At 44.3% G+C, this 12,731-nt stretch overlaps 1 protein-coding gene across 2 annotated transcripts in view; it reads left to right on the plus strand.

The window, feature by feature from the left end:
- The window catches only part of LOC120950768 (tachykinin-like peptides receptor 86C), a 54,225-nt gene extending 46,455 nt beyond the window's left edge, over window positions 1-7,770 (plus strand). For both annotated transcript variants that reach the window (XM_049605575.1, XM_049605576.1), the window contains exons 8-11: window positions 2,337-2,533; window positions 2,626-2,759; window positions 4,780-5,227; window positions 6,732-7,770. In XM_049605575.1, coding sequence (XP_049461532.1) covers window positions 2,337-2,533; window positions 2,626-2,759; window positions 4,780-5,021 — 573 coding nt within the window. In that variant the 3' untranslated portion in view covers window positions 5,022-5,227; window positions 6,732-7,770. The remainder of the gene's footprint in view (window positions 1-2,336; window positions 2,534-2,625; window positions 2,760-4,779; window positions 5,228-6,731) is intronic.
- The last annotated feature ends 4,961 nt before the right edge of the window (window positions 7,771-12,731 follow it).

The raw sequence follows: 12,731 nt of genomic DNA on the forward strand, positions 1-12,731 counted from the left end.
CAGATAGCGGCACACAGAAAGTTTCACATCGTACCACACTTTCTTCTCACGACGAGGTATCGGTTCGCTGCGCAACTCTTTCTCGATTTTTACTTCCGCCTGCCCGGCATTTGTCGGAAACAAAGTTCATTTCGAAGTTTATGGCTACACGTTTTGGAACATCTTTCTCTCTGTAGCAGTGCCGTGTACGACAGGTTGTATCGTACTTTGCTTATTGTTTCTTTTTTCCCCCTCCACAATCTCCCACTATCACTTCCAGAGGCGCACTTCACTGAGTCCAAAAGCAACTGAGCTGACTGGGACAAAATTTTGTTGCCGATGTCACAATTTCCGTCACTCGTTCCAACACGATGGGCAAGGGGGAGGAGGGGGGGGGGGCAATAATTTCGTGCAGCTTCTCGTTCAGCAGTGGCACTTTTCTTTATGCGCTCGTTCAGGAAGCTAATCATATCCCATGATCTTATGGCCGACATTGTCACGGCAAACTTTCGGGCTGTCGTTTTGTGGCGTGCAGTCGGGTTTTTTGGCGTCGACATCGAGACACGTTCTCCAAAATTAGATTCCTGCTTGGTGGACTGGCTTTTTTATTTTGTTTTTTTTTTAGCACTACCCTATCATAAACCTTGCTTGCAAGCATCAAACCGGAAGAGATAAAGTGGAAAGCTGCACACGCAATCAGTGAAGATGTTGGGTTTTATTGCTCAAAGGATGTGCACAGGCAAACCATCCTAGGTGCTGGGACAATCAACAGTCGGCGTTGTATGATAGTTTCTATATGTTTGTTAAAAAGAGGAAAAAGCTTGTAACGACTCGCTCACGTACAGGATTACACAATCAAACTGCAAAGTGAATATTACACTAGAAGGAAGATCACTTTTTTCTGAAATTTTTACCGACTTGCAAACAAACGCAAACGAAGATGTTATGCAAAAAGCAAATGAAACATTTCCATTCAAATAACGGAGCCAACAGTGAAAGGGGCATTATTAAAAATGCAAAACACGTGCTTCCTACTGAATGGTTTTTTCTTATGTCAAACTAGGTCAAAACTCTGTATCTCTGACAAGCCATTTACCCCACTGTTTCAACCGCTAGAACAATACCGATGGTTCATCGCTAATGGGTTTCGTATGAAAATTATTTTCCACCCAACACATCCGGAACCTCTCCTTTCGCCACCAGTGACGTACGGTTGACGTTTTACGCTGTCGTGCTTACGCGTCACCTACTAATCGCGACCGTGTTCGCCATTAAACTCGCGGCGAGTGCTGCCAAACGTGAATGCACCCTTCGCTCAACGACCCATTTGGGCGGTGGCATATTTAGCGAGTGAGCTTTAAGCTTTAAGGATCAGTTGTCGCTAGAGCACAAAATTGGAGCGGAATTTTGATGTGCCTTCGGTGCTGCTGTTTTGCGGGAAAATATAGACACACGAAAAGGCGCTCTTTTCGGAGACAGCTCACCAGCAGTACAGCAAGACGTGCAGTCGAAAGATCTTTCGCTCACCCTTTTGGAAGCCACTTAGCCTCTCCGACCGAATGTCAGAGGTAAGCTGTCAAATTTGCATTCCTTCACGCTTTTAAATTAAACCCAAAATAGAACGCAACGGTCCACTGCTCCTCGATGACGTCCTGCTATGGCTACTCTACATTATGTATACTCTTTCCCGGAAAGAAAGGCCTCTATTCTTGTCCTTACGGAAGCGCGGAAAACAAACCCGCTTGATGGGTAAAGTGGGAGGCTTAAGGGAACATCATCCCGGATTTGGCTGCGGGAATTCATCGCTACGTTCGCTGCTCCTGCTACTGCTTCTTTGCATGCAAATAACGTCTGCTAGAGCAGATAATAATTTGTTGGTTAGGAATTCCTTCTCATCCAGTTTCATCCCTTTTGTACCCGGAAATGGTTTCGTAAAGCAAAACTGTCCAAAAAGCTAAATGTACGAAGAAGGGGGCAACGCGTACAAAAAATATGATGATGGCAGGCTTTTCTCCTCACAGATGGGCGCTGCATTCGAGTCGATCCGGGACGGACGGCTGTCGAAGAGTTTTATTTTATTAAATTTCTCGATGTAAATTTATTGCCCGCTCTCTGAACGCGCGTAGAATGATGATTTATATTTAAATGGAATAATAGTTCATGGTGAAAGCGCGTTCCGCTTCCCTACAGAATCGATCTGCGCATCCGCAGGCACCTGATAGAATGCGGCCAGTTTTGATGCCATCATTTATTCACGCGTCAACAATACTATTAAAAACACTACACATTCCGTTCACCGTTGCATGTCATTCAAGGTAACCAATGGGTGTTGTTGATTTTCGTGTTTTTGCTTTCAGGTTGTGCGAATGTTCATAATTGTGGTAACGATATTTGCCATCTGCTGGTTGCCATATCATCTGTTCTTTGTCTACGCGTACCACAACAACCAGATGACTTCCTCGAGCTACGTCCAGCAGCTCTATCTCGGTTTCTACTGGCTGGCGATGTCAAACGCAATGGTTAATCCCATCATCTACTACTGGATGAATGGCCGGTAAGACACAGGACACAGCTGGGCAGCAGTAACGTAACCGTGTGCACGCATGTGTTCTAATAATATTTCTGTGTCTCCTTTCGACTCCGCAGCTTCCGGGTGTACTTCCAGGAAATCATCTGCTTCTGCTGTCTGCAGTTCATCAACTCCCGTATGCGGGACGGCGTGCCGCAGGGTGTGCTGCTGAACAAGAATTCCAACTCCGAGCTGGGCCGGTATCGGTCGTGTAAGTAATACATATGACGCTGCTTCTCAAAAGTCCACACTAGACCCTGGTGTTCGGGGTTGAAGAAAAATGGTACCGTTAGGATTCAATGAAATTATGATTCTGCTGTAAATCTAACCGTTTTCCTGCTGTACCTGTAATGCAAAAAAGCACTCACACTCGTCGCTCATACTGTCATCCATTTGGAAGTACCATATTTATTATTTCAATCGGGTAGAAATGATAGTTATTAGGGTTGCTCTCGATCTCAAATGGTGATATATAGAAGGGATCGGCTCTTGCAGTGTACCCCATACGGGGAAATTCCCCTTTGCTATGTTGGTGGTGAAACTCGCATGGCGGGAGTAAATTTATGGCAAGGGACAAAAGTTACATGTCGCCTAGGTCACACCTTTCCCCGTACTGTAGTACTTTGGGGGAAATGTTTTCACCCTGCAACCAGTCTTGCTTGCTTGTTGCTATCAATCGATTTCGCAGGAACTGGTGCACAGGTACAGACGTGCCTTTCAAAGTGTGTGTTTGTTTGTGCGCATTTGGTGATGAATTTTACATGGCGCTGAAGACATAAAAAACTAGTGTGACGACGACAACAATTTTCTCTCTGGGAGTATCACAAGTCACTTCCCCCATAACCCATCGATCACAAGACAGTTGACCTTTTGGAAGTTTTTTTTTCTTATTCAAAAATAATGGTCCAAATAGGCTGTATTGCTTAAGAGTGATTTTTGAACAGGTTTAACATCGCATAGCAACGATTTTGCTTCCCCATCACTAGAACACTGTTTGCTGTCGATTAACATTAAACCCTCAAAACAGATGCAGACAGTGAGCGTGTCCCGTGTCCCTTTGCCAGTTTCGACAAAATAATTGGGTTTTCATGTTACTTTGCTTCTTTTCTTTTCTTTCCCATACACCCTTTCACACTTTCTCTAAACACGTGGGTAGATTATCGTAACCCATCGTGTTGGGTGAAAAAACCTTCCAGGAACGGGGTTACTCAACTTCGCGTTGTCAAGGAAAATGCACCGCCCCATTGGTTGCTACAAATATTCCCTTTTTGTCCTGTGTTTTTTTTTTCTTATCGGCAGAAAATACGTAGAAAAGCGCACAAGTAAACAAGCTGGAAGGGACACGTGGCACACCAAACAACTGTCGTTTGTAACTGCAGCAAGGGTGGACGTTTTGTGCCGGACGATTATTTATGAAGGTTCTGAACTATTGATAAATATTTAATCGTAACCCGGGGTGAAAAGGTGTGCACCAGAAGCATTGAGGCCGGGGTGATTCAATGTTATTGCCATTTTTAGTTCGAAACGACCGTTCGGGAAGACACGCCAGTAGCGGTAAGATCGTTTTCCTTCAGTTGCAACAAACAACCGTTTAGCTGTCTTTCCCAGGGGCTGCTTTTCTTGGAAGGGAAGTGTTGTCCACAAGCCAATCAGTTCGGGGTAGATTAATTATTTGCTCCATATTTAATTCATAAATCATTCTCAGTGGTTCAAGCGACTTTATAAAAAAAGAATCCAGCAAAATGAAAGCTTGTCGATTTACCGCATTTATAGCAGAGTTAGTGTATTCAATACTTTCCCGTTGTTGTTGCTGGTGGTCCCACCAGATCGATACAGAAAAAAACTAAAATCTAAATTTTGCACCATCAATCAACTCGGGCTGTGCTGTGCTCGGTCTAGCATTGATGAATCATGGTCGGCGTGCCCGAAAGCCCAGCCAACAAAAGGAACGGAAGTAAAAAACGAACAACAACAACATAAAAAAATGAAACATCATGCCCTATGAATAGCTTTAAACTTTGTACCTTCGATTGAAGGATAAACTCAAGCAGTAGGGGTTTTTTTTATCTTTTTCATTCGAGTATCGATTGGAAATGATTTTCTACACCCATTTGCACGACTTTTCATGTTTGCAGGTTGTGATAAATAACATATTTTCGTAGCCGAATGTGTATAATTCATTTATCTTTTTCTATTTATTTCTTTCTTCCCTTCTTTCTCACACGCTTCAGATCGGCCGCGTTCCGTCTCGGTACGGTGGCGACCACCGAGCACGGAAGAGTACCGGATGCGTACCGGACTGCCCCGCCCAGCTCATCTCGGGGTGAACGTGCTCGAGAGTGCGGCCAACGGTGGCAGTGACAAACAGCCCGTCGTCGACATTGCCGAACTGCAGACCATCAACTTTCTGCACCTGAACCACAACTCGAACGAGCTGCAGCACAGCTCCTCCAACAGCCACGAATTCTCCTGACATCCGCAGTACGATTAAGCCGACGGGCACCGGCAAACGGGCCCCGGGGCTGAGCCGCGGGAGACAAGCTTTTGCCAGTAACGGATGACGAATGACGACCGGTGGCTATTGGTGATGGTCACTAGCAAACGCGTGTGTGTGTGTGTGTGACCCGATCCGGATGCTCAGTGCCAGTGGAGCACCCCTAAACTCCTGCTGCTCCTCACGTAAGTGTACACCACTGGGGGTGTGGGGGACTTCAAACACTTCACTACGCAACGAATACATAACGCACTTTGAAGAGAGAGAGAGAGAGAGTGTGTTTTTTGTTTCGTTACGAATCCCTGACCCAACCTATTGACCGAATTGATTGATCGAATTATTCGTTCTTTTTTGTGTTACACCTATTTGTGCCATGAGTACAGACAGCATAAATAAAAAGCATATCGACCAGTGCTGCAGATGAGAAAATTTCAAGTCGATTACAATTTTTTATATGGCTTTTTCGCACATAAACACTCACACACAGACACACACACGTATTCAATCCCACTTACTCATCATTCTCCCATCACAAATTCATCACTTTTGACGTGCATTTAGGGTGCGATCGAGTCCAGTCTCAGTGCAAAATCTGTGTGTAGGAGTGACTAGTGTTGGGCTTCAAATTTCGATTCCAACTCGATGATTGGATTTGCTGACCGTTGCCGCTGTGGGTGCACAAATGGAAATTGCGTGTCGTTTAGGATTCATTTCATTTCGGAACCGAAACGCAATACCGTAAACTTTTCCGTGAATAATCAACTGCAGATGTGCATTGGAGAAATGGCTTCTGTGTGTGGGTTTCTTAGCGGAAAAAAGCTGTTCGTAACTCCTTTTTGATTTGTTAAATTGCAATATATCGAGTCAAATTTACTCTCCGCTACAGTAAAAAGAACCATACACAACTACATGAACACCACAATAATATAGCTCATAATTTACGAAACAAAAAGCATAAAAAAGGACGTTAACCACAGCTCAATTGAAATAAATACAATAATGTGTATGTATCGAGAAGCATCAGCAGTCTTCTACCCGTTAATTTGACTGCTATCTCGTCCCACGACAGTAATTATACGATCCAAAATGAAATATGGTATAATACTTTTTGCAGACCACTGGTAGAGCTAAACAGATGGCTCATGGTTTGATACACGCAACAGCTTTAAGCCCACCGGCCGATAAAGCGGTGAGAAGCGAATGCATTAATGTTGAAAATGATCTAGTTTTATTCAACCGGGACTCGTTTGCAATATAGCTGCAGTCCGCTTTTGGTGGAAATGTTTCAAAACACACGATTGCTTTTTAAACGACAGCAAACTTCAAACATCAAAGCAGAATACAGCTTGGCACAAAACGAACTCTGTTCAAATAAGCCGCTGTTTAGCCGCTGTACGATTAAACGAAATTCGTTCGCTGTACGCATAGACGTCCACACGCAGACTCGGGATTACAAAATCCTTTCCCTTACAATGTTTTCCAAACGATTGCAGTGTTTGTTTGAAATTACATTTACTATTTTAATCCCTGCGGAACACAAAAACAACCACTTCAAAGTGCTTCGACATACTTTACGACGAACTGGAAACATTTCTCCCCATAATCCCCGAACGCTTGCCGCTATTTGGATGTAGTACGTAGTACGTAACCTTACTTATGGTGTATGTGCTTTTATATTTTCTTCCCCAGGGACACTATCCAGGAGCGGACATGTATGCACATACATACACAAACACTCACACACATACAAACGCGCGCATCTGCACACCGAACTGAAGAAAACTCAATTGGTTTGCTGACTTTTGGGGAACGACCGGGCGATGGTTGGGGAACCAGTCAATGGACGCGTTCGATGACGATCGAGCTTCGAGCACCCGTAGGTTGTAGTGAGATAAAACATTACTTCGAAAGAGGGTTTTAAAGTAGTGAAACAGAATTTAGCAACGGCCAATTCTCTAGTGTGTTTTTAAAGCGTTCGTGGTGATTGCCGGTGCTGTACGCGGTAAGTTAGAGAGAAAGAGAAAGAGAAAGATAGAGAGAGAGAAAGAAAGAGAGAGGGGGGAGCCCTCCCTGTGAGAGAAATCAAGGATGGAAGATAGTAAAACAGGAGGGAGACAACATTAACATTAAACAGAGAAACCTAAGTGAGAGAAACATTGAATATATAGTTTATTTATTTTGCCTAGATCATGTTGATCATCACACGTGTTCTTGAGAGTTGAGCGAGACCGCATCAACCCGCATCGAATAGGCAAAGGTGAACTGTTAGTCGTTTAAGAGCTATACTTCTAGAGAGATATCCATATTGATACACAAGTAGCAGCGCAAGCTGGATGAAAGGCCAGATAGTCTAGCAGCACCATGGACAATGGTTGTATGGGCCGGCCCCATAGTGCACAGCTCGACGGCAGCTGGCATGAAACTAGCCAGAAAGATAGACATCGCAGCAGGCCTAGCTAAACAACAGCGAACGAAGGTGTTGGTAGAAGCGAACGAAGCAGAGGAAAGCATGGTACAAAGCTATCGGTGCACGCGAAATGCAAGTTGTGCGATAAAAGTGTGTTAGCTAAATGATTGGAAGCTCACATAGATGTTAATAAAATACGGCAAAACATAGTGATTTAATGAATTACAACGATGTGCTTGTGTGTATGTGTATAAGTTTGTGATAAAATGGTATCCGAAGTTGAGTCATGAAAATGGGGAAACAATTATACAGGTAAGTGTATTGTTTAATCTTTAGACGGCCGCAATCTGTACGATGACGACTTAGCGTGATGTCAAACAACAAACACAAAACAAATGTTTTGAAATCGCATTAAGCCGCCCAAACTCAAATTACCCGAGTTGTCTTTCTCCCAAACTCCATTTTACTGTATTTGATAAATGACTGTGTACCTAATCGTTCGATGTCCTTCCGTGGAATAATTTTCCAGAGCAAACTAGATCAGCAAACAATCGGCATTTGCATGATTCATTTGTTACTAATAGCTTGGCACAGGTTTCGCTACGAATGAATGAAATTTCCTTCTCTTTTCCTTCTACCTCATTGTGTGTGTTTCATGCGCTTCGGTAATATTCTCCGACTTATTGATTTTTCTCACAACGGCACAATTATTGATTGTTCACTAAAACAACAGGTGATTTATGGGGTGTCTGTCAATCGTTCTGTGGCGTGTATCTAGCTTTGTATCGGTGAATGATGCCATTTTATTTCACACAATGCACAGCAAACAAGATCAAAGGCTTTGGATTGTTTGAAATTTGATTCCGTTTCCAGAAAACAAATCGCATCTTAATTATCGTGTAGTGATTTGCTATGAACCGCATACCAAGCGGCACAACGAATGTTCTTCTCAATAACGACTAAATACGTGATTGAAGATGAAACAAAACATTTTTTCAATTGTATGACCGTTTTTTGAAAACCAAATATCAAACCATTCGAATAGCTTTACATCAATACGATAGCATTGTAACAAAAAACCATGGCGATGAAAAACACCGGGCGTCTCCATTAAAGCTTTTCCGAAGCCTTCTAGCTTGTTCGGTTACTACTAATAATGGACACTTTAAGAAAGAAGTGTTATTTATTGTTGTATATGCTTTTATTACATTCCATTCCATCATAAGCTTAATAAGCTGCTGCTGTAGCTCTTTGTATGCAGCAGCTAATTGCCATTTAATTGGTTTTATCAAAAGATTACATGATTTTTGCCTGTTTGTCTGATAGTATGAATAGTATTTTTATCACACCCGGCCCGTCTCTGGTGCCAAAAATAATGACTATTGAGGTACCCTGATTGATCCGTAACACTCCACTAACACCCCCCCCCCCCCCTCCCCCCCCCCCCCCCCCGCTGAACCGTTCAGCCGAGAAGCGCCTGATGACCGAACACTTTTGATAGCTTATCCCATCGTCAACAAATCGCCCCGTTCCCGCCACCAAACTAAACCACCGTCCCATGTGAACGTAAACAACGGTACCGATTTTTTTTTATGATCTTCCACCTGATAACGCTACCCAAATTGTCACCCCGTACTTGCTTTGACTACCACAGCCACAACCGGCTCTTCTGCTGCACTAACGTTAATCGAAAACCAACCCCTTTGCGTTAATATCGTGGGTCCTCGTGTGTGTGTGTGTGAGTGTGTGCAGTGTCAGCAGAAAGAGGCTATATTATCGTACCCAAAATCCCACCTCACAATCAACTCCATTAAAAGCTCACCGCTCTCGCACGCTGCCACACCTGCTGATGCCCAATCGGCCTGTGTGCATGTCTTTCTCAAAAAAGAAGACGAAAAGACAGCAAAAAACAGGGAAAAAGCAACGAGTTCTACCGATTAGAACGAAACTGCCACTCCGCACCAAATTCAATATTGAAAACCCCAACTACTATTGACCTTTACCTCACACGGACATCCCCGAAACCTAGCCAACACTCGTTGAATGCAAAATCTCATCTCGTCCGTCAAGCGTGTACCGACTGTGTGGGTCTTCCCAACATCGACCCGTTATCGGCACGGGTAAGAGCCAACGGAGTCCACTACACTACTGGGGAAAGGTTGTTGGTGTGTCTTTTTTTTGTTGCCTGCCTGTTTACCGTCCGTTTCGAGATGGAATATGCAAATCATAGCGTACACCACGGACAGATACAGACACACACACCCAGGAGAGAGCGAGATAAAGTGTCCCAAAATAAATGTGCTTGCGTCGGAGCGGATGACGAGGGGAGGGGGGGGGGGGGAGGTGAGTGCGCTAGTTCCAGATAACCATCAACAGAACCGTCCAGCCCGGTTGTGGCCGCAATACGCGTACAATACGGTTCTACCTGAACCGCTCATGCTGTGTGCGGCGGCGGCGAGTGGCTCGCTCGGCACTCGGGAGTACCGTGGGTGAGTGGTACGATCGTTGAAAGGTTTCATTCTTTCCGGTCCCGGCGACCGGTCTCTGTTTGGTTAGTGATAATCGAAAAGGCATCATTTCACTACCGGTTGACAACAGTCAGTTGACCAAGTCACACGACACTCGCAAACATGATTACTTGACTCACACACGCACGCAGAGCTAGCCTGATGCCATCACAATGACCGCACCAGCCTTCGAAATTGGAAGGTGTGCGTGCAGTATTATTAAATCTCTGTCAACATTCCCCCTTTTCTTTGGCAGGAGCCATGGAGGCAGAGGAGCCATTGGAACGTTTCCAGCACGAACTTGCAATTAGTGAAACGAATCACTGCACTGCTCCGGCAAGGCAGTTTCTGATTAAAAATCTTATGAATCGACCGATTTAAACAAAAGGGGTGACGCAAGGGAGGGGTATGATAGTACGAGCTTGCAGGCTACCAGCACTACTAAATCATTTTGTGCTGATGAGCATAGAAAACACCACACTCAGCAAAGAAAGAGGCGCTCAGGCTCAGTCTCGTTTAAATATTAATTTCCAACGTAAGCTATTTTTCTACCGGGGAGGGTTTGTCTTTCCACCCAGACGGTCCGGCAAATCAGACGATGGATGATATTATTTGTGTCGCTGTGTGTGTCTGTTTTTTTTTTTTTTTGCAAACAATTTTCTAAACTCATCTCCAAAGTTGCGTCATGCTTGTGGAACGTGATTATTTAAGCTGCTTTATTGCAACCCCTTGCACAGACCGTATTGTGACCTTCAGGCATACAGCAAGTTTAATCTAATGCTACTGTCTTCCGTACACCGATCGGGTGCAGGATTAAATCGATAACCGACCCGGAAACATATGGTGCAAAAACACGATTAATCATCCTTCAGTGCAGATACACAATCTTGATCTTGGCATACAAATCGCTTCCACTGCACTCCAGCCCATTTGCCAGGTTGTTGCATCTCATCAGCAAACTGCAGAAACGAGCGAAGCTTTCTCCCCTCAGATAAGCTTTCGTCTTATTTGCTGCTTGAGAAGATGGGAAATAGGTATTCTTTTCTTTGCCTGAATTATTCTGTAAGGTGAAATTGTGTTTGCCTTTTACTCGATAGCCAGTTTTTATACCACTTCAAGCCCTGCGCTTGGCCGTTTTGTTTTGATTCGCCACACACCGCAGAGACTGCAGATTGGAGCAAGAGTAAAAAAAAAACACAGACAATAAAACAACAACCCGCTTGTCACTCTGCAAGCAGTGAAGCAGAATGCAGATACGTGTGGACAGGCACAATCATACTGGAGTGCTTTATTCCAGATTGGATGATGGGTACAGCATCCCACGGACTGGAGAACATTGTGCACTGGTCCGCTGCCAGCTATGCCGATTGTCGTCTTCGTAGCTATGCGAACGGGGGGGAAGGCAACAAAGTTATCCATGCAAAGCATGGCGACAGCACTAGGTTGCACTGGATGCACTTGCGACGGGCGACACGCGATACACACGTATCTGTGCAAGCGAAACAATTCGCATCACCCGGCGGCTAAACAAAGTCAGCAAACGATAACTCACCAAAGGAACGACAACAGCTGAGCAAAACAAAAAATACTGTCATCAATGCATATACAGGTCGCTGCATGACGATGGCCAAGAAACGACAAAGTGGCCCTCGTTGGGCGAATTATGAAAAGTTGCATCCCTTCCCTTCCCTTTCCGGCTGCACCCAAGTGGGAGTGGGAGAGGTAAATCCGTTGGTTCATCCATTCCGGCGCGTCCGGCGCGCAGGATGAATAATGCAATGGATTTGTGCCGTGCACTTTCGGTTGCTGCCGGTAAGAGGCATACATTTGGGAGAAAAGTGTGCAGCGGAGATAGAAAGGGTAGTAGAGCCCTCTAAACAGCTTATGCCGGCAACATGTGAAGCTACGATGCGTGTTACGTTCGACTTAGTTCGTGTTAGTCGAATTGTCTTCAAGGATGTGCACAGGCAAATCTCAGTGGTAGAAGGTCAGTTCGTATACGATGAATAAACAGGCATTATTTTAATTGATTTCAAGAAGCTTTCTCGCAAAAACATTTATACAAGATAAATAATAGTACGACCAATTTACGAAGGTTAAACTCCCACACTTTTGTGTATAATCAATATTTATACTGATCGGTGTTCATAAACACTTTCATTCTGCATTATTCTCCAGTTGTATTAGCACCTGTCGCTCTGGGTCATGTGTATAAGAAATCATAAGGAGAACGAGGATAAAAAAACTCTTTGAGAACAGATTACAGAACCCATTTCACCCAAATGGCATCTTCTTCTTAAAATTCCACTTAAAATACAGTATGTGGTTCCATGTCCATACCATGCTGCACTGTGCGTCGCAGAAACCAACTTTTTTCTACAAAAAATGAACCAAATAGTTTGAGCTCAACCCGAGTGGCCCAACAGCGTACAAGTGAAGCAATTTGCATTACCGCTGCTTTGGACATGCAAACGAAGTATGCTCTGAGAAACAGCTATTTTCGTCATTCCTTTTATTTTCCTCATATGCATACTCTATCTCTAAGCTTACTTGATCCACCAGGGAATCACAACATCTCCCCAGCCTTTTGCAGTTGTACGGGAAAGAACGCAGCAAGCTTTAATTTCGTAAACATCTGCACCGATGGTGAAATCCGCACCAAATCGCAGGTACATTTCCGTCACGCACACCAAACAAACGTGGGCTCATTGTGCGATGACACGGAAAATCTTGCCCGCTCGGTACGTTTATCGTTCCGGCACGCGTGACGAGTAC

This window comes from Anopheles coluzzii, chromosome 2 (genome assembly GCF_943734685.1).
Source record: "Anopheles coluzzii chromosome 2, AcolN3, whole genome shotgun sequence".
Lineage (NCBI taxonomy): Eukaryota > Metazoa > Arthropoda > Insecta > Diptera > Culicidae > Anopheles > Anopheles coluzzii.